This window comes from Triturus cristatus, chromosome 5_1 (genome assembly GCF_964204655.1).
Source record: "Triturus cristatus chromosome 5_1, aTriCri1.1, whole genome shotgun sequence".
In the NCBI taxonomy this organism is placed as follows: domain Eukaryota; kingdom Metazoa; phylum Chordata; class Amphibia; order Caudata; family Salamandridae; genus Triturus; species Triturus cristatus.
The window spans coordinates 348,789,318-348,816,240 of record NC_140587.1 but is presented as its reverse complement, the minus strand read 5'-3'; the positions used below and the strand labels follow the sequence as shown (position 1 = coordinate 348,816,240).

The window sequence follows — 26,923 nt, the reverse complement described above, 5'->3', positions numbered from 1 at the left end:
ACAAAAAAAAAGCCCCTTCCTCCTTCTAAACAAAAAAAACAAGTTAAAATATTGTACCCGTTCCCCAACAAGGAGAAGTTACAGTGTCCGACCCATAGGCGCTTCTTTATAAAGTCAGATAAAAAATGTTTGCATTTGCCTTTTAAACTTCCTCTAACCTCTTTCGAGCCCCTTCCGTCTCCTAAACCATACTGATGTAAAAGAGTGAATGTAACCCCTCCCTGCTTGTCTAAATCAATGATTTATTCTTAACGATGAGTCTCTCCCTAAGATTGAAGTTTTTGTAATTCAAGGATCATCGAGTCACGGACCGGCCCCCGCATGGAGAGCTAAAAATTAGTTTAATCACAGAGATGGTTTCATTTCGATGCCCCCAAAATGTGCCACGCTGAACCCTCAGACCCCCCTTAACGTGGTTACCCGATAGGGAGGTTGAGAAAGTTCTGTTTTAGGGGTCTTTGAGTGAACCCCTTGTGACGAGGAGGACCAGAAGGATCACCAGAAGGACCCCCGGGGGCGCCAGGCCGTCACAGCCTGTGCTGACTCTACTGACAGCCGAGGGGCGGAGCCTTGACGGTCCAAAAAGGCCGGATGCAGAGGGCGCGATACGCCGAGGGAGCGAGGAACAGAGCGTGGAGCAGAGCGAGGAGCGGAGCGAGGAAGAGACGAAGGCGCGGAGAGAACGGGACACAGAGGCAGAACCGGAGAAGGAACGGGACGGCACCGCAGAGACCCGAAACAGCTCTGGGACATACCCCGAGGAAGGACCAGAGGACTAGGCAGCCGGGACCGCTTCAGGCAAGTGGTTGGGAAAACCGGGCGGACCCTGTTGGGCTGGTGGCATGCCCAGTCGGCCTTCTCATGCCTGTAGAAAACCACACAAAGGGGGTATGCTGGGGAACGGGCGGGCTGGAAATCACCTCCAACGGGACTAGCCTGATTAAAAGGACCCAGGGACGGTAGAAAGGCCCACGGTATCTGGAAAAAGGGGTCGGGTGTCTAAAGAAACCCCGGGCTACAAAGGGGAGGGGAACACTAGGAAAAAAGAGAAGGGTAGTAACCGCCTGTTGGACTTGGCCCTTCTGGCAGGTTCACCCCTGAACTTTTTTGCTTTTACTGGTGACTTGGTGATAGTGGTTTTTGGTTTCTGCGCACTTTCCCTGTGTCCCAGGGTAAAGTGTGTGCACACACTGAGTGCATGTGGTGAGATAGGCCTGCCCTCCCATAGGAATGCATGGGGAATGTAGGTGTCCCTAGTAGTTCCTGATGCGTGGGGTGTGCAGGCCCGAGTTTGGTATGTGCGGACTCGTGTGATTGAATGCTGCGCGATGATGCGTGCGGCGTGCGTGTAGCTAGTATGGAAGTGCCACTTCTAGAAATGGGCACTTCGGTGTGCAGTGTAAAAAGTGTTTCTGGCGTGTGATTGGCTGGAGCTGGCTGGTGAGCCTGGCTCCAGGAGTCTGGTTGGGTCTGCCCCAGTGGTGAGTGTGAGATTAGCATGCTGATGGCTGGGGAGGAGTGCACCTTGGACCTGAATAGGGCAGGGCTTTCCCCACACAATGCTGGCTCCGCCCCCTGTGGTGCGACTGACGACCCTAGCCCTGCCAGTGAATAGAGTGAGGGGCTGAGCACATCAAGGGTGCTCCCCAACCAGCTGCGACTGGTTTTCCCCCTCACCCTGAACCAAGAACAAAGGGTTTTTCTGTATAAAAATGGGGCTGTGTCCCCACAGAATCTGTTCTCTGCCAGGATCCTACTTTGAGGGGGGGCCTGCTGCTGCTGGGCACCAGGAGAGACCGCCACTGGGGACTGCCTCCCTGCTGGAGGGCCCTGTGAGCTGGCCCCTGGGCCAAGTCTTTGCCCCCTACCCCTACAAGACTTTCCCTGGACTTTGCATTGCTGGAGGAGAGCTTTTCCTCTGCCTCCTGGACGCCTTTATTCCCAGGGACCTGGCCGTTAAGCGCTGGGAGCGCCTCATTTTGCTCCTAAAGCGCCTGGAAGCGCTTTTATTTGCCTTTAGCGCTCGGAGCGCTTTAATTCTGAAAGCCGGTGCCCACCCGGCATTTGCCCATTCTAAACGAATCCTGAAGTCCCCTGGCAGGTGCCCACCCTGCCAGGGACATTGCCGTGGTCATCGGCGGGTGCCTACCCCGCTTATTTAATTATTTAGTCGGCGGGTGCCCACCCCGCTTATTTGTTCAAATTACGAGGGAGCCTACCCCTCATTGCCACCGTTTTGAAATCACCGCCGCGGCCGAGGAAAAAGGAAGTCAGGCGTCCCCTGGGGGCGGGCCGTGGGACGGAAGCCTCGTTCCAGAATCAGGAAGCGGGCGGGAGCCTACCCCGCGCTCCTGTGCAGCGAGAAGAAGTGCCCGGGTGAAGTCCGCGAGGAACGAGCCCCGCAGACCGAGTCCTGACTTCGCCGCCTCTCCCCCAGCCAGTAAGTGTCAAAAGGGAGTCCGGGTGGGGAGAGGCGGCAGCAGAGCGGCCCCGCTTTACAGAGGCCGCTCCAACGGGACCACAGTGTTAGTCTTCGAGCGCGGTGCACGCTCCAACGACGAGGCGCCTTGGGTATTGTCAGAGCCTGCGAGGCTCACGAGTTCCCTGAGTGGGGCTCCATCGTGGGGGCATATCATTTTAGAGCGCTCGTGGGGCTCCAACACCCCGCATTGTTTGATTCCGAGCGCTAGTGCGCTCCAACGAGGCATAATTGAAAGAGCCCTGACAGGCTCTACCGGGGCACATTTGTTCACGAGCCGTGAAGGCTCCAACGCGGCATTCTTGTGTTCAGAGCCCCGTGGCTCCAACGTCGGGGGCCACATTTTAATAGAGCCCTGAAAGGCTCTAGGGGGCAGTTCATTTGTTGTTTTGAGCCCACGAGGCGCCCCCATTGTCGTGACCCTAGAGGGCTCCAAAGGCACAGTGGTGCCCACGCTCATTTTCTCCAGCTGCCCAGCACTTAGTGGGCAGCTGCATCGTTTAGGTTGTGCCCCTGTGCATTGTGCACCTGGCTTGCGCAGCCTGCGCAGTCGCGCCCTGACAGTTGAATATTGGCCATTTTTGCACCCCTGAGAGGCCAGTTGGCCTGGGGACAGTTCTGCTGTGTTGTGACCTCCCCTAGGCTGCCTGGTGATTTTCATATATGTACTTTTGCGCCTGCGCAATGTCTTCATGATATTTTCCTTCCTAAACTGTGGTGATGCATTGGAGATTGTTTTACTAGTGGTAATTATGCTAGTGTGTTCATGTTTCCCTGCGTGATATTTTCCTAAGGTGGTTAGGGTTGCGTAAGTGATACTTACCTGTTGCCCGTGGTTACTGGTTGTGCGCTATATCTTCTAATTGTGTGCTACAGTCATTTTAGATCCTATGTCCTGGAAGTATTAGTTCTACAAGTGCTAATTCCTGACAGTGGTCCATGTGGCCCTGTCCCACGTATATATAATCCCTTGTAAATTCTGCCCGTGCCTGTTGGCACATTGTAAAGTGTGTGTTTTTATCTAATGTGTTTTGTATAATACAAAGGCTATTTTTATATAATACCGTGTGTGGAGTTTCCTTTGTGGTGGGCCTTGGGTGTTGTTGCTGGGTGCGCGCGCAAACGCTTTACACATTGCCTCAGAGATAAGCCTGACTGCTCGTGCCAAGCTACCAAGGGGGTGAGCAGGGGTTATCTTTGGCGTGTACCTTCCTTGCCCTGACTAGAGTGGTGGTTTCTGCCTGGCTTTGGCGCAAGCCCTAGCCAACCAGAAATCCCATTTCTAACATTGGTGATCAGCGGTGGGATTTGGACTTGCGTTTGCGCTGTACCGCAGCAGCAGCTGGCTGCACTGCAAAACTCTGCATTTAGATAAATCACATGGTATAGGGATTATTGTTTTAAGTTTGTTTTTAAATGTCATTTCTTTGGAAAAGTGTTTCTTGTGCACTGTGAGTTAGGTGTCCCTAGCTCGGGAGGGTAGATCATCCCCCTAAGTGCATTGTGTTTTCTGGATTCACCAGAGGGTGGGATCCAGTGGTGGCAGCATAATAGTGTCCAGTACATTTGTCCCCCGCCCTGCGCCCAGAGTTGGTACCTGTGTCACGTGGTGGTCAGGTTGAGGAATCAGGGGTGGTAGAAACTGCCTTACCAGTCCGAGGGGAGGGTTGTGTGTGGATGGATGGTGTGTGGCACTAGGCAAGTGAGTGTGAGTTCTCTGGGATAGAGAGCTTGCTGAATCCTTTGTGAATTGTGTACTCCTGTGTTAAACGCAGACCCCTAGGTTCCCTGTGTGATCTTTTCTCTAGAACGTCTGCCAGAATGGAGCCTGCTTTTGATCCCAGTGATCTAGTTTATTACAGTATGCAGGAGTTGGAAAGGTTCTGTAGAGAGAGAAACATAGGGGAGAGAGAGTCAGACACTGTGTACGAACTGAGGAACCACATGATTGGATGGCAAGCAGGTGAATGGGAACGTGAGCGCAGTGAGGAAGAAAGGGCCCGGGCCTCACACCTGGAGGGTGGTGGGTCTGTGGGGAGCCCTGAAGATTCAGAAGAAAATGACAGTACCTGGACGCCAGTAGGGAGTGAGGACCCCGTAGGTAGGGAGTCCCTTGCTGGGTCCAGCGTAGGAGATAGCGCCTCATCCCTTTCCCTGTCGCCTGAGCACAGTGGTAGTTTTCTGGATTCCCCAGTGAGGGTGGAGTCCAGTGGTGGCAGCGATATAAAGTGCAGTACAGAGAGTCCCAGTCCCAGTTCCCTGAGTGTGGTACCTTGTTCCCGAGAGGAGGAATGTAGGTTGAAGTTCAGGGGCAGTAAGAAGCTGTCTCACCAGTCTTGGGAGGAGGCTGTGGAGGAATGTCATGATGCACTGGTGGACTGGCTGGTTTTTAACCCGGAGCAGGATTTGGATGGAGTACTCAATATGATTATCAAAGAGCAGATGCTCAGTAGTTGTTCTCCAGGGTTGCGCCAACACCTGTTGAGGTATAACTCTTTTTGTCCATTTGAGCTTGCGGACGAAGCAGACCGCTGGGAAACGGCCAGAGGTCCTCTAGAGTCATTAGTGAGTGATTCCAACAATAGTGGGTCAGAGATCCTCCAGCCCAGCGTGGTGGAGGAGGCTCAGTGTAGCCCAGCTGGGTCCCAGGATAGCGAGGAGGGTGTAGGGGCTCACTGCCTGGCTCAGTGGAGCAGGAGTGAGGGGGTGACCGAGGGTCCCCAGACGCCCAAAACCCTGCCTCAGGACTTGGATGGTTTCATGAGGGAACACCAAGTTGGGGACCTAGGCTGTCCTGTTAGTCCACTTGAGGAAGATCTCTTAGTGAGTAGAGGACCTGGAGCGCCTGTAAACAGGGCTCCTGTGGTTCTAGAGTCTGGCAGTACCGCTCCGGTAGGGAGGGTACAGGAGTCCAGCTTGAGGAGTGATTGGGGGATGAGTTCCCCAGTGGAAGAGCCGGTGGGTCAGGGACTACCCAGTTGGGCTAGGATCCCGTGTAGTGACCAGGGTGACACCACTTCTGTTCTGGGGGATCTCCGCGCACTGTCAGGTGGACAGGGGACGGGAGATCAGCGCCAGACAGACAGTCACTCGACATATGTGTCGTTTGTGAGCCTCAGGGGGATGGATTGTAAATCCCCAAAAGTCCTGGAGTGCCAGGCGATTATTCCACCAAAGGTTCTAGGCCGGAGGTTGGAAGGCCAGGTTCGGGATCAGCCTGACCTGAAGGGTGGGACGTCTGTAATCAGCGTCCCGACAGGTTCTTCTTCCAGAGGTACCGCCCCAGTTGGTAGGGAGCAGGGTTCTGGAAGGGGGTGCAGAGGGTGGGAGAGCCCACCTCTGACCCTGGTGCAATCTGAGGGGTTAAACCCTGGGTTGGAATGGCGTTCTAGGTGTACCCCTCGCCGGAGGAGGAGGAGCCCTAGGAGAAGAGGTAGGGGGAGGAGAGCCTTCCCTGAGACTCCTGGTCCGCCTGAGGGTGTAGACCCTAGGCTGGAGAACCAGTGGTAGTCTAGTCCTGTCTTGCAGAGAGGAAGAGTGGAGAATGGCCGCTATGTGCCAGGGGTTACTACCCCCCACTCTGTGATTAGGCAAGGACCGGTGGCACCTGGGTGGCCTAGGGCCTGGTCTTGGCCGCGGACAGCTTGGGAGTACCAGTGGGGTAGCCCAGTTGGTCCGGACAGTGGTTTTAAAAGGAATTCCATGGGTTCACCGTGGTGTAGAACCGGAGGGTGTCCCTGCAGTTGCAGGCCCGCGTCCGTGTTCCATCGCCCCAAGCAGGGAAGTCCATCAAGGTGGTGATTGGTCTGCCCTGCGTTTTGGCTGGAAGGGGGTTGTGTTGGACTTGGCCTTTCTGGCAGGTTCACCCCTGAACTTTTTTGCTTTTACTGGTGACTTGGTGATAGTGGTTTTTGGTTTCTGCGCACTTTCCCTGTGTCCCAGGGTAAAGTGCGTGCACACACTGAGTGCATGTGGTGAGATAGGCCTGCCCTCCCATAGGAATGCATGGGGAATGTATGTGTCCCTAGTAGTTCCTGATGCGTGGGGTGTGCAGGCCCGAGTTTGGTATGTGCGGACTCGTGTGATTGAATGCTGCACGATGATGCGTGCGGCGTGCGTGTAGCTAGTATGGAAGTGCCACTTCTAGAAGTGGGCACTTCGGTGTGCAGTGTAAAAAGTGTGTCTGGCGTGTGATTGGCTGGAGCTGGCTGGTGAGCCTGGCTCCAGGAGTCTGGTTGGGTCTGCCCCAGTGGTGAGTGTGAGATTAGCATGCTGATGGCTGGGGAGGAGTGCACCTTGGACCTGAATAGGGCAGGGCTTTCCCCACACAATGCTGGCTCCGCCCCCTGTGGTGCGACTGACGACCCTAGCCCTGCCAGTGAATAGAGTGAGGGGCTGAGCACATCAAGGGTGCTCCCCAACCAGCTGCGACTGGTTTTCCCCCTCACCCTGAACCAAGAACAAAGGGTTTTTCTGTATAAAAATGGGGCTGTGTCCCCACAGAATCTGTTCTCTGCCAGGATCCTACTTTGAGGGGGGGCCTGCTGCTGCTGGGCGCCAGGAGAGACCGCCACTGGGGACTGCCTCCCTGCTGGAGGGCCCTGTGAGCTGGCCCCTGGGCCCAGTCTTTGCCCCCTACCCCTACAAGACTTTCCCTGGACTTTGCATTGCTGGAGGAGAGCTTTTCCTCTGCCTCCTGGATGCCTTTATTCCCAGGGACCTGGCCGTTAAGCGCTGGGAGCGCCTCATTTTGCCCCTAAAGTGCCTGGAAGCGCTTTTATTTGCCTTTAGCGCTCGGAGCGCTTTAATTCTGAAAGCCGGTGCCCACCCGGCATTTGCCCGTTCTAAACGAATCCTGAAGTCCCCTGGCAGGTGCCCACCCTGCCAGGGACATTGCCGTGGTCGTCGGCGGGTGCCTACCCCGCTTATTTAATTATTTAGACTGCGGGTGCCCACCCCGCTTATTTGTTCGAATTACGAGGGAGCCTACCCCTCATTGCCACCGTTTTGAAGTCACCGCCGCGGCCGAGGAAAAAGGAAGTCAGGCGTCCCCTGGGGGCGGGCCGCGGGATGGAAGCCTCGTTCCAGAATCAGGAAGCGGGCGGGAGCCTACCCCGCGCTCCTGTGCAGCGATAAGAAGTGCCCGGGTGAAGTCCGCGAGGAACGGGCCCCGCAGACCGAGTCCCGACTTCGCCGACTCTCCCCCAGCCGGTAAGTGTCAAAAGGGAGTCCGGGTGGGGAGAGGCGGCAGCAGAGCGGCCCCGCTTTACAGAGGACGCTCCAACGGGACCACAGTGTTAGTCTTCGAGCGCGGTGTACGCTCCAACGACGAGGCGCCTTGGGTATTGTCAGAGCCTGCGAGGCTCACGAGTTCCCTGAGTGGGGCTCCATCGTGGGGGCATATCATTTTAGAGCGCTCGTGGGGCTCCAACACCCCGCATTGTTTGATTCCGAGCGCTAGTGCGCTCCAACGAGGCATAATTGAAAGAGCCCTGACAGGCTCTACCGGGGCACATTTGTTCACGAGCCGTGAAGGCTCCAACGCGGCATTCTTGTGTTCAGAGCCCCGTGGCTCCAACGTCGGGGGCCACATTTTAATAGAGCCCTGAAAGGCTCTAGGGGGCAGTTAATTTGTTGTTTTGAGCCCACGAGGCGCCCCCATTGTCGTGACCCTAGAGGGCTCCAAAGGCACAGTGTTGCCCACGCTCATTTTCTCCAGCTGCCCAGCACTTAGTGGGCAGCTGCATCGTTTAGGTTGTGCCCCTGTGCATTGTGCGCCTGGCTTGCGCAGCCTGCGCAGTCGCGCCCTGACAGTTGAATATTGGCCATTTCTGCACCCCTGAGAGGCCAGTTCGCCTGGGGACAGTTCTGCTGTGTTGTGCCCTCCCCTAGGGTACCTGGTGATTTTCATATATGTACTTTTGCGCCTGCGCAATGTCTTCATGATATTTTCCTTCCTAAACTGTGGTGATGCATTGGAGATTGTTTTACTAGTGGTAATTATGCTAGTGTGTTCATGTTTCCCTGCGTGATATTTTCCTAAGGTGGTTAGGGTTGCGTAAGTGGTACTTACCTGTTACCCGTGGTTACTGGTTGTGCGCTATATCTTCTAATTGTGTGCTACAGTCATTTTAGATCCTATGTCCTGGAAGTATTAGTTCTACAAGTGCTAATTCCTGACAGTGGTCCATGTGGCCCTGTCCCCTGTATATATAATCCCTTGTAAATTCTGCCCGTGCCTGTTGGCACATTGTAAAGTGTGTGTTTTTATCTAATGTGTTTTGTATAATACAAAGGCTATTTTTATATAATACCTTGTGTGGAGTTTCCTTTGTGGTGGGCCTTGGGTGTTGTTGCTGGGTGCGCGCGCAAACGCTTTACACATTGCCTCAGAGATAAGCCTGACTGCTCGTGCCAAGCTACCAAGGGGGTGAGCAGGGGTTATCTTTGGCGTGTACCTTCCTTGCCCTGACTAGAGTGGTGGTTTCTGCCTGGCTTTGGCGCAAGCCCTAGCCAACCAGAAATCCCATTTCTAACACCGTCGTGTTGTTCTTTCTTTTCCGAGGGGAAGACCGGCAGGACCACGCGGAGAGAGAAGTGCCAACGACGCCCAGGAGGCAAAGAAACCGGACACATCAAGAGACACTATAAGAACCACCAGGAGCCTCTTCTTACCCCCTTTCCGTGCAACCCTGATCACGTACCTGTGAGATTAATAAACAGCATATGCAATAGCAAACGCCTCCTCTGATCTGTGGGGGCGGGGCGTGACACCCCTCTTTGTCTAGCAGTAAACACAGATCCATGTATCTGACAGTAAGTTTTAACATCTGTTTTATATTTACAAGTAGCATTTTTCCACAAATTAAGTTCAATTTCTTTAAACTTAGCTTCTGGGGCGCAGTCCCCAAATGAGCTCGTGCGCGAGAGTCTCTTTTGGGGTCAATGGAGCAGGGCGTGTATCAAAGTGTGGTTTTAGGGGTGTAGGAGTGAATGACTGCATGCTCAGATGCTTAAGAGAGCAACAGATGACGTCACCAGAGCTAAGAATTGCAGAAAAAGCACCAAGAGTGTTAGCTTGAGTGTGTGCTGCGTGGGGGTGGGGGGGAAGAGAGAGCCGAGAGACGAAGGGATAGGGTTTGGGTGGGAAATGGGGGGGGGCAGAGACAGAGACATGGGGTTTTTGGTGGTAAACGGGGGTCAGAGACTTGGATGGTTGGGACAAATATGAAACAGAAAGTAAAGAAGCGCGGCCCATCATGGGACAGACAGAAGATGTGCACGCGTTGACTGCCTTTACTGGTGGCAAAAAAAAGTCCCCAGTGTATCACGCCCCCAGTAAAGCATCCAATCCCCACGTGCACATCTTCTGTCTCGTTTGTCTCCCCGCGTGCACGATGGAATCGTATCGATTCCAAAAGACCTCTGCATGGCAGTACAGCGCATGCGCTGCTTTCGCCAGGCCGAGACCTAAAAACGGACCGCCTGTGCCAGGGCACAAAACAGAGCCCGATAGAGACCCGTTTCGAGGCCTCCTTTAAAATAAAAAACTGCAGGTGCTCAGCACCGGTGAGACCCGGCCCACTTAAAGCCCTGTTTTCCCGCATTCTTTTCTCCACTGAACAATGCTCTCTACAATTGAGGCTAAGGCAGCTTCCGGGAAAATGTTTGTCTCATTTTGCATAATCCATCTAAATTCTTCCTCTGTTTATCTACAAAAGTGTACGAGGTTTGAGCATTCATTTTAATCTATACTTACAGTTTATACAATAAATGACACGAAGAAGTGTACATAAATACTGAAATGGAAGAAGGGCATGGCATTATCACAATACGAAAAACGTTATGAACTGTTTGGGAAGCTACCATGCACATAAGGGACCACCCTAATGAAATATAAATCATAATGTGAAGTAGGAGGTCTGGCTTGTAATTTATAATCTGATCTGATTTTATGAATTTCATACACATTTAAACAAATTTGACAAAAACACCGCAAAGACAATGTTCCAAAGTTACCCTCCTATTCTGAATGAATGGAATTGGTGACCATAAATAGCCCCTAGAAAACACTACACATTTCAAAAGTGGTGAATCTGCTGTGATAGGACACCTGTGTCCTAATAAGACATTGGGTGTACATTCTCAATTTGTGCAACAGCGCCTTCTTAACACAATGCGGCCAGCGCACCCTGGATTAGAGTACCTGATAAAAGTAAAAAACATGTTGGGGCAGATTTACATGCCCCTTCCGCCACTTTTGTGTCACTATTCCCATGTTAAAAGTGACGCAAAAGTGGCGCAAGGGGCTTGTAAATCTGCCCCGTTGTCTTTAGAAAAGACACACGTGTTGACTGACCGCGCCTGCAGTGAGGAGAGTGCATTTGTCAAAGGCAGTGGCTCTAAAGTTCACTACAGTGGGCCAGCATCTGTTTAAAGAGGGCTAGAAACCCTCCACAGGCGGGTGCAGTGTGATGCTTAATCTACCTGCTGCGTTTGTCCCTGTGAACACCCGGAATACAGTGTCACCAGCGGTTTAGTCATAAATGCAAATGGCTCCCTCACTTGCACAGGGCCACGCTCACAAACGAGGGAATTCACACTTGTGACCGCACAAGCAGGGCACAAGTCCTAAAAAACAAGTGGGGGGACGCTCCATGTTAGGTGGTGTCACCGGAAGTGACGTCACGACAGGAAGTGATGTCACGAAATGTAGTCCCCTCTAATTAACAAAGGTTACAAGGTGATGGGGGCAGGTTCAAAGGGCAAAGCAGAATGTTTACGTTGGAATTCGTCACTGTATTGACACTCAAAGGAGCGGGGAAATTAAAGCTGCGCTTGTTCGGTGCTTATTTATTGCCCACAGTAAATTTGCCGGTCTCCATCTGAAATGCATAAATACATATTGACCTTTTCTAATATGCGGCCACGTGCGCCCGTCTGTCATACTGAACGGCTCCATCAACGTGAAAAAACTTAAAGAGCTCTGTTCGCCCTCTCTCGATAATAGGAGGTGAGATTTGGTGAGTGCTGAGCACGCGCACAGGTGCAGACTCGGGTACCGAATCCATCTTTTGGGCAGGGGGGACGGCGTCCACCTGGTAAAATCCCGGTAAAATAAGTGGGGGGACGCCGTCCACCCGCGTGGTACACCGACTCGAGCCCTGCGCACAAGCACACATCTTGGACCAATGAGATCCATAGCACAGAGGTGATGTCAGCACCGTCTGCAATGCTAAAGTGTCCCGGGGGAGCAAACAACATGCACACTCGCCAGATGTACCACCTGTGCACTTTGTATGATGCAGCGTAAATAAGCGCAGACATTCTGAATAAATAAACTTATGCAAAGAGGTTGCAATATCTTATGCTTCATCAAAAGAAAACATAGTCAACAAGATTGATGTAATAAACGACATTATTTGACCTTCAATGAAAATAATATTACTGCAATAAGTCCAAAGTATGCGACAGAAGTACAAGATTTGAAATACCTTTCAAAGGTAATTTTGATGGAGTGTTCCGGTTCAGCCTCGATCACCCACTCACAGTTCAATGAGTCTTTGTAGTATCCAGGCCAGCCTGGAGAGAGGATGACTCCACTGGGAGATGAAAAATGCCCTCCACATGGAGCTGAAATATGAAGGGCACTGATTATTAGAGCATAAAACACAGATTTCCCACTTTTCAGTGGATAGAATTGCCAATATATGTGATGTTAAAAGCAGAAGAATGCATGCTAATTGTAGAAACTGAATTACTATGATATTGTATTTCAGCCATTGTAGAGGAAAACACTTTTGAAGTGAAAAAGTGGATTAAGCAATTTATAGCATAATAAACCAACCACTGTCCTAAAAGGGTTTGATAATTGCTCCATTACAATGGCATTGTTTTCCAAGCCTTTCATCCTTAGCTACACAAGCTGAAATTCTGACTTTGGCTAGTGAAAATTACGAGGGCTGCGTAAATGGAAATAAGTTGTCTTGTGCACCAAACCAATGTATATTTATTACACGCCTCACATACAGAACATTTTTCAGTGGTTTGATTTTTTGCTGCACGGATAGCAATTTAACACATAGGGGTAGTACATAATCCCCTTAAACTTTAATCATGGTTTGAGATGATCAGCTATAAAATACTGCTTACTTGGTGATCGGAACAGTGAATTTGACTAAATGGATCAACACTTTCTTGTTTGCCAGGTCTGATCTGGTAAAACTGACCCTTTACCTGTCAACCTTCACAGACTTCACCTATTGTGTAGCGTAGGTTCCAGCATGATCATCAACCTTCTTCATCATCTACATGATGCTGCTTGCAAGTATGCATGTAGACACCACCTAATTAAATATCAAGATAGTCATCTGAAACTCATGGCTTGCAAGTGTTCAGAAAACTATGTGGCAGAAGTGCCTCTCTCGTACCACATCTGTATTAAAAATACTGCTCTTAGGAATAGACACTTCTGCCATGCTCTCATTGTATTGGCCTTTCGCAATGGTCCTACTACAATTGCCCTCACAAAATGTCTGCAACCTTGGCATTCCTTCCTAATGCCAAGACGTCAGTGACTTCCCAGGTGAACAGCGTTACAAAAAATACATTAGCATCTACTCGTGATCTGAATCATTCTAAAGCTATTGCATCTTCTCTTATCAATTGCTCTTGCTCATCATTATGGAGATGCTCCACTAATTACTGCAACAGAACTTATAGGGTTGTCTTACAAAGGCTATGACCAAGTGTGTTTCCTGCTTCGTTCTTGGCCTCATCGTGGGTGTGACGTGCATTGTCCACATTCCAACAGCACTGATTCTTCTCAGCTAACACCCAATCAGACCTTTGAGTTCATGATCTCAGCCCTCATTAAGAATTTGCCTGTAATTGGTGTGATACCCAATACAATCCTACTCCACCGGGTGTGATAAATGCAGTCTACTTATGAGTGTTTCACCAACAATGGGGAGGAATATGCAGATTATGTTGCTGATTGTACCAAAAACCTCAAGTCCCATTATTTATCAATCCTTTTTCGCAGATAAACATCAGCAGGTTTTACATGCCAAAATGGATCAAGGGAATGTGATTGTATTACAATACTCTTAATTTGGATATCTACGGTAACAAGATTTACCACTCACATCAGAATTCAACGTCCAACTTTTAATGAGGCCCTTTATGTCTTATGCAAAAGACCCTTAACACACACATAAGCGCTCTCTTACTTCACCAAATTGGTTGTGCCCTGCCAAGCAACTAGATATCTAAGATTGCCACAGAAATCTCTATTCATCACCGGCATAAAAATGATTTTCCCATGGCATAAACATGATTTGGATGCAGCAGAATTTATGTTGAAGGATCCGCCCTCCACATTTTCTTCCTTTACCCTTTCACACCGTAGCCAATTATCTAAGATTAAGGCTGTCCAAAAGCTCAGGGTCCACATTACTGGCTGCCACTTTTGTATTACTCCTGTGAGATTTTATTACTTCTGTTTATTCCCCTACATTCCCACCTAAAACATTAGCAAAATGCAAAAAGTCTACAAAATATGTAATCTAAGTGGGCATTAGTCAGCCAGGGCTGACCAATGGCAAAGTAAAAACAGATATTGAACCAGCGGGCTCTTGGCTCCTCTATTTCTGTCCTTTACTAGTTAAGAAAAAACAGTACCTGTCACACGCACATCACCAATGCATCCTCACCAGAAGTTCCCTGTGCAATATGGAAATAAAGCGAGAAGCAGGATATTTGTGAGAAACTGAGTTGTTGGTTGAGGGGGGAAATACCATATTCAAGCAACACCCACAATCCTTGTATGATGAACCAAATAAATACACTAAATTTGTCTGTGTATAACTCTGGTAGCTTGGCACAAAAGCAGTCGGGCTCAAATTAGAGGCAATGTGGAAAGTATTTATGCAGCACTCAAATGGTAATAAAGTGGAGGAGAGAATGTGGTCTAAGGGCTAAGGCAGTCGACCTCCAATCCGGGGAACCGGGTTCAAGTCTCGGCAATGACGTCCAACATCCTGTGATTCTAGGCAAAATTCACGCAATCTCCCTGTGCTTAACTAAAATGAATGTATTCTTGTGTAATGCAACTGGTGCTAATGTAAAGTACCCTAATACCCGATACTTTCGGGTCAAGTTTGCGTTACATCAAACTCTGAAAAAAAAGTTAAAACACAACATAAGAAAAATCAAACACCAATTTTGAAAATAGAGCAAAATGTAGTAAACTATTTGATGCCTAAACAACAAATATCCAATCAGTAGAACCCAAGATATGTAATTTTGATGATCTAAGGTAAGTAGAGCACCTAAAAGCACAAAGCGCGTCTTCTGGTTGTGCAAGACCAGGTGAAAGTCACAAATTCAAGCTGACCACGATGGAGAGTGGGACGGATACAGGAACCAGGTTAACCCACCGAAATAGGTATCTTCTCAAAGTCCAACACGAAAAGTCCAGTTCATGGTGGCGGAAGAGCGTCATGAACGGTCGTTGTATTGATCTTTGCACTGGTGGTCATCTGAGGCCGTTGATGCTGTAGCACAAAGTGCAGATTATATTTTGCAGGTAGTCGCAGGTGCTCGCTGTAGCGCAAAGAGTCCGTGTCACCAGATTTTCTCAGTGGAGGCCGTTGACATCTTGCCATGAACTGGCTAGTTTTGTGGTCGCAATGTGCTTAAAATGTTAGGATTTCTCCTTTTCTTTCAGGAGGAGCTCAACTGATGCCACACCAAGGGTTCAGGACCTGGGAGGCACCTCTTGGGGATAAGGAACTCACTCCAGCAGAGGCCAGCAGGGCTCAAGCAGGTCCAGTTGAAGGTCAAGTGCAGAAGATCAGCATGGCAGTCCTTCTTCTGTAGTATTCCACAGATCAAGGAGTATATTGAAGGGTGGGTCTGAGGATCCTAGTATTATATAAGTGGAAGAATCCTCTGAGGTATCCCCACAAAATTGTCTGGAATTTCCTGGCATCCTGCCCTTATCCCAGGATGTCTGTGGTCACAATAGGATAGTTCTTTGTGGGTGAGCGAAGGCAGTGTCTTTGAATGGCATGTGTGACAGGTGACAGCTCCGCCCTCCCGTCAAACCAGGATGGCCCATTCTTCCAACAGTCAATAACTCTATTTTGTGCCTGTTTGGTAGGGATACGCAAAGGCCAACTGCCAACTCCACCTAGTCATGTGACCCAGAACATGCACCAGATGGTTTGGACATGAAAATGCTAACTTTCTAAAAGTGGTATCTTCAGAGTTGTGACTTACTTTACCATTAAAGAGGATTTAAAACTACAATTCCTTAGGCACCAAACATGACCTTTCTACCTGCTCCCAAACAAATGTTATCACTTATCAAAAGTAATAAGGTAACCTAATGTTATCCTATGTGAGCGGTAGGCCTCACAGTAGTGGAAAATATATTTGTGAGGTTTTCACTACCAGGACATGTAAATCAAAACAACCAAACCCAGTAGTGAGACAATTCAAAAAGCATTTCCACTGGGCAGAAAAATGTAATCAAATACAATATTCTTCATGTTGTGTAATGCCGACGCGTTCTGATTCCCAGGGTGGCTAATGAGATTCTCTTCAGGGCGTGGACTGGTTTATCTGATCGATTTGAGTAAACAATTCACTTGTTGCAGGCGAAAAGATGCAAGTTAAAATGTAAGTATCATGTCTTGCGCCAACCAGGCGATACTTCTACCAATGTAATAGTTATGCTTGTTGGTGGTAAATGGAAGCTTAGTTGAGCTTTAATGGGGCAATTTTTTCCATGCCAGCGATGTCCACTAGAAGACTGACTTAGCTGAATACAAAAAGACGTGATGCAGTCCGTTTCTTTGTGAACTTTAAAGCAATCTGAGCCACTGCTGACAAAATAAGCTGCGGAATGGCCTCTAACAAAATACCCAACATTGCCGGCATGGCATGGGGGCTGTTGTATTTGATTACATTTTTCTGCCCAGTGGAAATGCTTTTTGAATTGTCTCACTACTGGTTTGATTGTTTTGTTCCCCGTGATAGCAGCTACTTAACTCAGTTATACAATGTGGATGTTAAAGGATATCCAAGTAGCTGCTTTGTTTGGGAATTAAGACTGGTAACATAATATTTGTATAATTTGTTGTTTTATATCACTTGTTCATGTATTGTTTTTTACATCACACTACTTAACCACTAAGCTTGTATGTTTTTGTTTGATCTGTGGTATAAATAAGTGCGACTTGTTCTAGACTGACCCATGATTCAAATGTGAAGTAACGTACATAGAAATGAGCAGAAAATAAATGCCTCAAGTCAATATCAATTGAATTGTTGGTTCATAGTCTGTTAAATTAATGTAGCAGCATTTGAAAGGTGACGACTAGGACACTTCTTGCTCTTAATACGGCCCCATCCAGCCCCCTATGGCCAAACCCCTTGTTGCTATTACTTTTAAGAAAGTGGGCATTTTCCTGCTGAACCATTCTGTGCCTGCCTGTAAAATCCACGTCTTTGTAGCTGACAGCTAAAATCTCCTGCATGCATTCTAGGCAGCCGCTCCAAGGGAGCTTAGGTGTGCCTCGTATATCCTGATGACCCATCACCGGGCTGATAAGCCTTCCTAGGCTAAGAGTAGTGGGAGGGGTTGTCACTCACACATAAATAGGGCTCTGCTGCATTCTTACATACAAGTCTCCACCCCCTGGAGAATGTCTGGTAGCAGTGAAGGAAGAGCAGTACAGAACTGGATTTTGTGCACAATGACTTTCTTTGAAGTTTGCCAGCGTCAAAGTCCAGGACTGGTATAAGTATTGGGGCACAGACCTCACATCTTCAGAACTCTTTTAGGCTAAGGGACCTTCCAAGAACAAAAGCTGCCAAGAGGAGTATTGCCCCTTTGCTGTGTGTTGCTTTGTTGGGATGGCCTGCAGTTGCTGCTTCTGTCTTGAGCAGTGAACGGACTGTACTGAACTTTCTGCAAATTTTCACCCGAGTTTCTCCAGGGGCTTGAAGTAGAGCTTGCCTCCTGTTGGAAGTCTCAGGAACATCGAAGACTTCAGGTTCATCTGCCAACAGCACTGGGAACTGTGTGTTTACTGCTGCAACAGAAGAAAAACCGCTATGACGGCGTCAATTACGCCGTTGCCGGCTCCGTGATTTGAAGTCATTGCAGCGAGCATAGCCCCACTTGGCACTGCAACCCTGGTCTCCCTGACGCCACTGCCTGATGCCGTCACCCAGCCGCTGCGTGCACCGTGATCTGTGGGCAGTGCACTTTGCATTGCCTCGCTTTACATCACATCACCGCCCTGGTATAATTGATACTGCCGCACTGTGCCGACATTGATACCACTGCCTTCAGAGTGGCCTGTGGATACCGTTCGTGAAGGACATGAAGCATCGCCCCATCCCATACCGCGGCCCATGGTCCATCGACATCAGAGCTATCAACTCCAGCCTCGTCAACTGACGCCGCTGCTTGCACCGCAACTCGTGGGCAGCGTGCAACGCATCAGCCCACTTCAAATCGCAACCTTGGGTCTACCAACAACAGCGCTTCAGTTATGACGATGCCGCTGCCTGCACCATGACCTGTCAACACCGCATGTCACATCGCCAAGTTTCACACTTGTCTCACCAATACCACTGCCTGCCCTGTGACATGTGGGCACAGCATGTGGCATCGTCCCACTGCACATCACAGACTCAATGCCAGTGCACCTGACTTCAACCATACGGAGTTTGATCTGCAACGTTAGTGACTTCAAAGGACCGACGACTCCTGCACCGACCTCTGGGACCAATGACTGCTGACGCAGGTGACGCCACCTCATCAGATCTCATCACAAGGTCCCTGGCGCCCTCCATTCCCAAGGTACTGTTTGTGGGTCATCCTGACACCATAGCTGGCATGCGTTTTCGCGGTCGGCCTGAACTGTTGATTTGTTGTTCATGACGCTGTGACAGCCTGTTCTGCTCGATTTTCCCGGCCTTCTTGTGAGGCACAATGATGGAATGTGACTTCAGTCTCTTATCATTCAAGTCTAAGGGTTAGAGTAGTGAATGGAGCCTATTTACTAGGCACTTCGACATGATTCTGTGCTCTTCCCCATAGATCAGGGCTTGCGCACATAGCCTAGGGGATAGATTCGTTAGTATTAGGGATAACCTGTCCTGTAGTGAGGGTATTTCATGGAGCCGTGCTGAATTCAGGCCTGGTAGGCCTCAAACGGGAGAGACTCCATCTTTCTTTCTGCTCCGGCAGCTTGGGATGCTTCTAGGTCAAATGTAATGTTTTAGTTATGAGGTGTTATTCGCTTGGAGAGAACCGGTTCAGGCCGGCCCTTATCGAAGGATTGTATTTTTCTTCATGCCGAAGACACTACATCAGGCCGGCCGGCTGGGAACGTGTCCTTGGTACGGGGAGGTACAAGAATTTGGTGGGCGGCAGGTTACAGGCCGGAATTTTCCATGAGGAAACGCACCTCTATATTAGTGAAAGTCTGAGGCAGTTACATGTTCAGTCCGTAGGCGGCATCTAGCCGTTAGCAGTAAAGCTACTACTTATTCCAGGGAAGACAGACGCCATCTTGAAGGCGGAGAAGAACCGAGAGACAGATGCTCTCCTAGCAGAATAGCCAGAGAGGAGAGAGTAGCCGATAAGGAAGAGGTCCCAGTGACTCGGAGAAGGGTGATTCCAGGCGAGCCGAGGCACAGACGAGAAGGGAACCTAGATGACCACTGAGTGCAGGCTACATACTACTAAGGTGATGTCGACCCTTTCTTATTAGAGTGTACAACTTAATCTTTCACTTTCCTTTGCAGGTTATGTGTTATATTGTAATGTTATGTGATTGCGCATGTAATGAGTAATAAAGTACCCAGTTTGTAGTGAACCAACATGTGCTGCGTGTTCTTGTATGAGAGGGTAGCCTATTCTTCTAGTCAGCTGCGGCTACATGAACAGATGTTAACCCTGATCAGGTAAGTGGTAACTGAATAAGGGAAAGAGGAGCCCCTCGAACCTGAGAACAGGCTATGCTCGAACTGGCAATCCTTGTGTGATCTGATGAATAGTGAGACTGATTCCCTTTTTGTATGTTATGGTGATCATAGGATGAACTGTCGCATGAGACTGCCGTCTGGGTAGAGAGGTCTGGATTTGTGTGGGATCGCGAGGCCGCCACTTGTGATACTGTCGTATGGGCAGAGAGGTCTGGATCCGTATGGGATCGCGAGGCCGCCGATTGTGCTGAGACTGCCGTCTGGGTAGAGAGGTCTGGATTCGTGTGGGATCGCGAGGCCGCCACTTGTGATACTGTCGTATGGGCAGAGAGGTCTGGATCCGTATGGGATCGCGAGGCCGCCGATTGTGCTGAGACTGCCGTCTGGGTAGAGAGGTCTGGATTCGTGTGGGATCGCGAGGCCGCCACTTGTGATACTGTCGTATGGGCAGAGAGGTCTGGATCCGTATGGGATCGCGAGGCCGCCGATTGTGTTGAGACTGCCGTCTGGGTAGAGAGGTCTGGATTCGTGTGGGATCGCGAGGCCGCCACTTGTGATACTGTCGTATGGGCAGAGAGGTCTGGATCCGTATGGGATCGCGAGGCCGCCGATTGTGCTGAGACTGCCGTCTGGGTAGAGAGGTCTGGATTCGTGTGGGATCGCGAGGCTGCCACTTGTGATACTGTCGTATGGGCAGAGAGGTCTGGATCCATATGGGATCGCGAGGCCGCCGATTGTGCTGAGACTGCCGTCTGGGTAGAGAGGTCTGGATTCGTGTGGGATCGCGAGGCCGCCACTTGTGATACTGTCGTATGGGCAGAGAGGTCTGGATCCGTATGGGATCGCGAGGCCGCCGATTGTGTTGAGACTGCCGTCTGGGTAGAGAGGTCTGGATTCGTGTGGGATCGCGAGGCCGCCACTTGTGATACTGTCGTATGGGCAGAGAGGTCTGGATCCGTATGGGATCGCGAGGCCGCCGATTGTGCTGAGACTGCCGTCTGGGTAGAGAGGTCTGGATTCGTGTGGGATCGCGAGGCTGCCACTTGTGATACTGTCGTATGGGCAGAGAGGTCTGGATCCGTATGGGATCGCGAGGCCGCCGATTGTGCTGAGACTGCCGTCTGGGTAGAGAGGTCTGGATTCGTGTGGGATCGCGAGGCCGCCACTTGTGATACTGTCGTATGGGCAGAGAGGTCTGGATCCGTATGGGATCGCGAGGCCGCCGATTGTGCTGAGACTGCCGTCTGGGTAGAGAGGTCTGGATTCGTGTGGGATCGCGAGGCCGCCACTTGTGATACTGTCGTATGGGCAGAGAGGTCTGGATCCGTGTGGGATCGCGAGGCCGCCGATTATAAGAGGTCTTGGTATGTATAGTAGGAATCCCCTGTCCTTAGGTGGTAGATATATGTGGTTGCACTATTGTAAATAGGTTCTAGGGAGGGGGTAACGTTCTGGCTTGGTTAGTGAGGCTCTGATGAGCGGGTTCTATCTGATCCGAAAACCCAAGCAGAACATTTGGCGTCAGGAACCGTTTACGAAACCTGTGTGCGTTGTGGTTGTATCGTGTTTGCTTTTGGCGCGTGCGTGGTTTCGTTTCTATATTATTTGTATATAATTGTGTGTAGTTTTCTTTTCTTTTTCTTCTTTTTCTTTTTCTCTTTTTCTTTCTTTTCCGAGATGTTTTCTAAAAAGTCGAAATCTACTTTTAAGTTGCCCGTTGATATTCCCGGCTGGGATTCAACGCCTTATGAAGCCTTAGCCCGTGAGTGGGCTGATTCTACTGGTTTGAGTGAGAATTGGAATTCTTTTTTGGAGCTGGCGGAGCCGGCTAATGTCATTACTTGTTTACAGAAGGCGCCGGTATCTAAGGGTGATGAGCTTCCCGTTTTGGGGCGCAGAGGTTGGATTGTTCTGTCTGCGTACAGGATTCTGCATGAGAGGTTGTTGAAGTTACAGAACTTGCATAAGGATTTGGAAGCGAACTTTGTTGAGATTCAGAATGCTCATACTTTGTTGCGATGCCAAAATAAGTTGCTTGCTGATAAACTTGAGACGTACCAAACTATTGCCGAGAGGGCGGCTGTGCGAATTGCTCGTTATAAATACAAGAATCGGCGTGGTCGGATTTCGACGCGAAAGGTGCGTCTGGTCGTGGCGAAAGCCGGACTGGATTGGAATCCTGATGAATGGGATGGTAATATCTGGAATTCGAGTGATTCTCCTTCCTCGGGTGAGGAGTCTGCCAAGCGCGAGTCCTCTCGCTACGGCCGTGATTGTAAGTCTGCTTCTTGCGCCTCTGATGGTGCACCCCGTGATTGCGCTCGTTCTTCGAGCGGGGTCGATGCTTCTTACACTGATTGTTCCTCTACGTGTACTGGTCGAGCTCCTTGTGATGCTCGTCCCGCGGTCTCGGTGCATCCAGTTTTTCGGCGGAAGTTGCAGCAGGCTCCCGGTGCTCCGAATGGTATTGCTTTAGACTCTTTGGAGGATTTTACTCAACAAGAAATTAGTGATATTTTGCAGCGATTTCGGCAGCGAGCTGGTGAGACCTTACTCACATGGATGGTGCGCCTTTATGAACTGGGCGCTGCTGGCATTATGTTGGATACTGGCGATTGTTTGAAGTTTTGTTCCTTGAGTTCGGATTCTACTGTACAGGATCATTTTCGTAACTTTAATGTTGGTGGTCAAATTTCTTTGCTTCAATTGGCGACTGAGGGTTGTAATCAAAAATATCCTACTGAGTCTGACTGGCCTGTGAATGACAAACCGTGGAATACTTTGCGCGATGCTGCGCAACGTCTCAAAGAGGAGGTGATGAAAACGGCAATTTTTCTAAATACTGCTGACAGGTTGCTTGATGGTTTCTTGACATCTTCTGTGCGGAATCGTATTATTCGTTCTTCCCCTGTTGCTTATAAGCAGGTCATGATGACTTTATTCATTAATCAGACTGGTAACATGTTATCTGTGGTGCTGGAATCGGTACGCCAACTCGGTGAGTTGGGTGAGTGGTTTAAACCTGAACGGCAGTCCCGGCCTGACACTCGTACTCCTGGTGACAATAAACTTACTAGACGTGATATGTTTTTTGGTCTTATGGCCGATGGTGTGCGGAAGGAGGACATTGATGGTGAGACTACTTCTCGTTTGTGGGAAATGTTTCGCAAACGTGGCTTGGATCGAAAGGAGGGTGCCCGGCGTGTTCGGACAACTGAGTGTGATCGTGGTTTTTCTGACGGTAGCGGTGATGACGACCGCCGTGGGCGCTCTGATCGTCGTGATGATCGACGTTATGTACGTGATTTGTCCCCCCGTCGTGAGGGAGAGAGAGGGGGAAAGAGAGAGGGGGAGAGATGATTATATTAACAGCAGACGTAGAGATGATAGGGATCAATCCCCTGAGTTGAGAAGGAGAGAGGATCGACACATATTAGCCGATAGAAACCCGCAGTACAATGCAGAGAACAGTAATCCATTTCGTAATGGAGATGGATATGAACAGCAGGTATCGATACCTGGGAAACGTGAGAGTCTTTATCCTGATTTATCCTGGTACACAGAACGCAGTAAAAAGGACTAGGAAATAGGTCAAGCTCCAGTACACAGATGGGCTCACAGAGATAATAGACCCTATGTAGATATTGATATTTATTGGAGACATCGTAATATCCAAAGGGCCCGAGCATTGGTAGATACAGGAGCGGAGGCCACTCTTATTCATGGAAAATCAAAGAAGTTTAAAGGTCAGCCTTTTACAATTACCGGATTAGGTGGAAAGGAAACTCCCGCAGTTCAAACTTTACTTCAAATGAGAATAGGTAGAATTCCTAGAAAAGAATACTCTGTATTAGTGGTGCCACTCTTAGAATTCATAATTGGAATTGATATTTTGAAAGGAATGACTTTGCACTTAGATGATGGATGTTACCAATTTGGAACTAAACATTATATATCGTCCAGGCCTGTACGGGTTGGTCGTTTAAGAATGCCCCCCATAAAAGTTCCCCAGGCGACAAAAGTGGTTCGTCAGAAGCAGTATCGTATTCCAGGTGGTCATGAAGAGATTAGTACCACTATTCAGGAGTTGGTGGATGCAGGAGTTATAACCCCAGTTACTTCTGCTTGGAATAATCCTGTTTGGCCTGTACGTAAGAGTGATAATTCTTGGCGCATGACTGTTGATTATCGAGAATTGAATAGACACACACCCTCTTTGACTGTTGCAGTACCGGATGTTATTACCCTAATTGAAAGAATCCAAAAACATCCAGGTACATGGTATGCGTCCATTGATATTGCAAATGCTTTCTTTTCGATTCCGATTGCCCCTGAGTGTCAGGAACAATTCAGTTTTACGTGGAACGGGCGTCAGATGACGTTTAGAAGTCTTCCCCAGGGCTATGTGCATAGTCCTACGATATGTCACCGGCTGGTGGCAGAGCATTTGACTGAGGTACCGGTTCATCCGCAAATTCAGATATGTCACTATATTGATGATATTTTGATCCAAGGCGAAACACAAGAGGAAGTTCAGACTCAATTGGATAGAGTCATTGAGTGCTTGCGTGAGAAAGGTTGGGAAATCAACCCGGATAAATTACAAGGTCCGTCCCAGGCTGTGAAATTTTTGGGTATTAATTGGCATGAAGGGCACCGAGAAGTGATCCCTCAGGTTAAACAGAAAATTCTTGATTTTGCAGTTCCGAGAAATAGGAAAGAAGCCCAAAGCTTCATTGGTTTGTTTGGTTTTTGGCGCCAGCATATTCCTCATTTGAGTCAAATATTGGCCCCTTTGTACCAGGTCACTCGTAAAAAGAATGCATTTGAATGGGGTAAACCACAGCAAGATGCGTTTAGTCTGGCAAAAGAAGCAATTCAGCATGCTCTGGATTTATGGCCTGTATGTGATGGTGATGTGGATTTGAATGTGTCTGTACAAGGCCTTTATGCGAATTGGAGTTTGTGGCAGAAACAAGGCAAGAGTAGAGTACCGTTAGGTTTCTGGACTAAAAAGTTACCTGATGCTGGTGAGCGTTATACACCTTTTGAGAAACAGTTACTTGCATGTTATTGGGCTCTGGTGGATACCGAGCAATTGACTTTGGGACATGATATAGTTTTGCGACCTGAAATTCCTATCATGCAGTGGGTTATGAGTTCGCCGAAAACTCACCGAATTGGACACGCTCAAGAGGCGAGTGTGATTAAATGGAAATGGTATATACAAGACAGGGCACGTGTGGGACAAAAAGGAGTTGCATCTTTGCATGAGCAGGTGGCACGGGCGCCATCAACTGAGACTGAGAGTGAATGTTCCGTACCTTTAGTACAGGAGTCTCCTGTTAAGTGGGGTAGACCTTTTGATGATTTGTCCGCAGAGGACAGAAACCATGTCTGGTTTACGGATGGTTCAGCAAGGTTCATAGGGATGAAACGGCATTGGAAGGCGGTGTCCTATAATCCGATCACACAAAAATTGCTGAGTACAACTGGTGAGGGTAAGAGCAGTCAATTTGCTGAACTCTATGCTGTTTATCAAGTTCTGAAACAAGAGTTACCTGGCACATGTCATATTTTCACCGATTCTTGGTCTACTGCCAATGGGTTGGCAGTTTGGTTACCGACTTGGCATTCCCATAGTTGGAGAATCCATTCAAAAGAACTGTGGGGAAAAGAATTATGGCAGGAGATTTGGGAAATGCTCCCACAGAGTACTGTTACAATCTTCCATGTGGATGCTCATACCCCGATAGACTCTCTTGACAAATTTTTTCATAACATTGCAGATGAGAAATCTAAAATTGCTGAGGCAGTGGTGGACAGGCAAGATTCTGATATTGCGGGATTGGCGAAATGGGCCCACCAGAAAGCAGGACACTTTGGAGAGAAAGCCACTAGCAGGTGGGCTGCTGATCGAGGAATTTAGATTCCCCTAGATTTAATCAAAAATGTTATTCTACATTGTCCCATTTGTCAGCATATCAGGCAGCGCAAAGTGTCCCAAATTGTTAAAGGTCATTTACATCGCGGGAAATTGCCCGCTCAAATTTGGCAGATTGATTACATTGGTCCACTTCCTATGAGTAGGAATTGTCAATATGTTTGCACCATTGTTGATACATACAGTGGCCTGTTGGTGGCCCTTCCCTGTAAGCAAGCTACCCAATTGAATACTATTAAAACATTGGAATTGATTATGATGTATTATGGTGTGCCATTCCAAATTCAATCTGATAATGCATCCCATTTTCGTGGAAGATTGGTACAGGAATTCTGTGTGGAAAACAATATTGAATGGGTGTTTCATATACCATATTATCCACAGGCCTCGGGTCTTGTGGAGAGGTTGAATGGCCTGCTAAAAGATCAATTGCGTAAATTAACAGATGACAGTATAAGAATTGGCGAGACTTTTTGCCTCAAGCGCTATTGATTTTGAATAACCGTCCTTTTCTAAATGCTGAATCCCCACTTATGCATTTGTTTCCTCCGAATGTTGATGCTAAGCCCAATGAAATCAGAGAGACCGTGATGTACTGGGAGATTACTCCCGGAGCTTTGGCTCCATGTAGAGCGACCCCAGGGTCGGCAGGTTTAGACCTGCATGCCATGGATGACACCGTTATAAAAAGTAAGGATCGAGTCATCATTGAAACTGGTGTTGGTGTTCATATACCAACTGGAAATTTCGGATTAATCGCCCCTAGATCGGGGCTGGCTGTAAAAGGCATTCAGGTGCTTGGAGGAATCATTGATAGTGATTATCAGGGAGAGATTAAGGTGCTCCTGCTGAATAGCAGTGAGGTTGACTTACTGATACATCAAACTGACCGAGTGGCTCAATTGCTAATAATGCCTGTTTTCAGTGGTGAGATCACAAAAGGCACTGCCCCAACGTTGCTAACTGTACGAGGCCAGAAAGGTTTTGGCTCCACAGATAATCCTGGGGCCAGAGTTTGGGTGCAGTCGCCTAAGAATCCCCCTGAACAAGCAGAAGTCATTGCAACCGGTCAAGACAACACCATTTTAGTTATGAGACCAGGGAAAGATAGCTGGGAAGCAGTCCCGGCTGACAAATGTTACTTACGAGAATGAATAATGCCTGTATTTGATTCTCTTTCAGATCATTCTTTGGACTGTTGCTGCAGGATGTGTCGGCGTTGGACTCCTTTTGGGCTGGTACGACGAGAGAGGAGGGATCCCATCAACCCGGGCTGAGTTGAGAACCCGAGTGTCGCGTTCCTTCGCTGCGTGGGATTCGTCGTCGAACTTTTGGATTACATTGGCCAAGCAAGTGACTAAAGCCCCTCATTTCTGCTTGACACCGATGAGATCGGTGACGGACATTCTAGCGACTTGTTTAGTTGCTGTCCCTGCTTCATTGGAGACTTTGACTCATATTTTTAATATATCAAATGCTCGCCCCAATGT

General features: G+C 48.9%; 1 protein-coding gene across 1 annotated transcript in view; it reads right to left on the bottom strand.

The window, feature by feature from the left end:
• The window catches only part of CSMD3 (CUB and Sushi multiple domains 3), a 2,836,509-nt gene that overhangs the window by 1,279,241 nt on the left and 1,530,345 nt on the right, over nucleotides 1–26,923 (bottom strand). Inside the window, exon 16 of the mRNA XM_085605076.1 lies at nucleotides 11,974–12,112. Coding sequence (XP_085461202.1) covers nucleotides 11,974–12,112 — 139 coding nt within the window. The remainder of the gene's footprint in view (nucleotides 1–11,973; nucleotides 12,113–26,923) is intronic.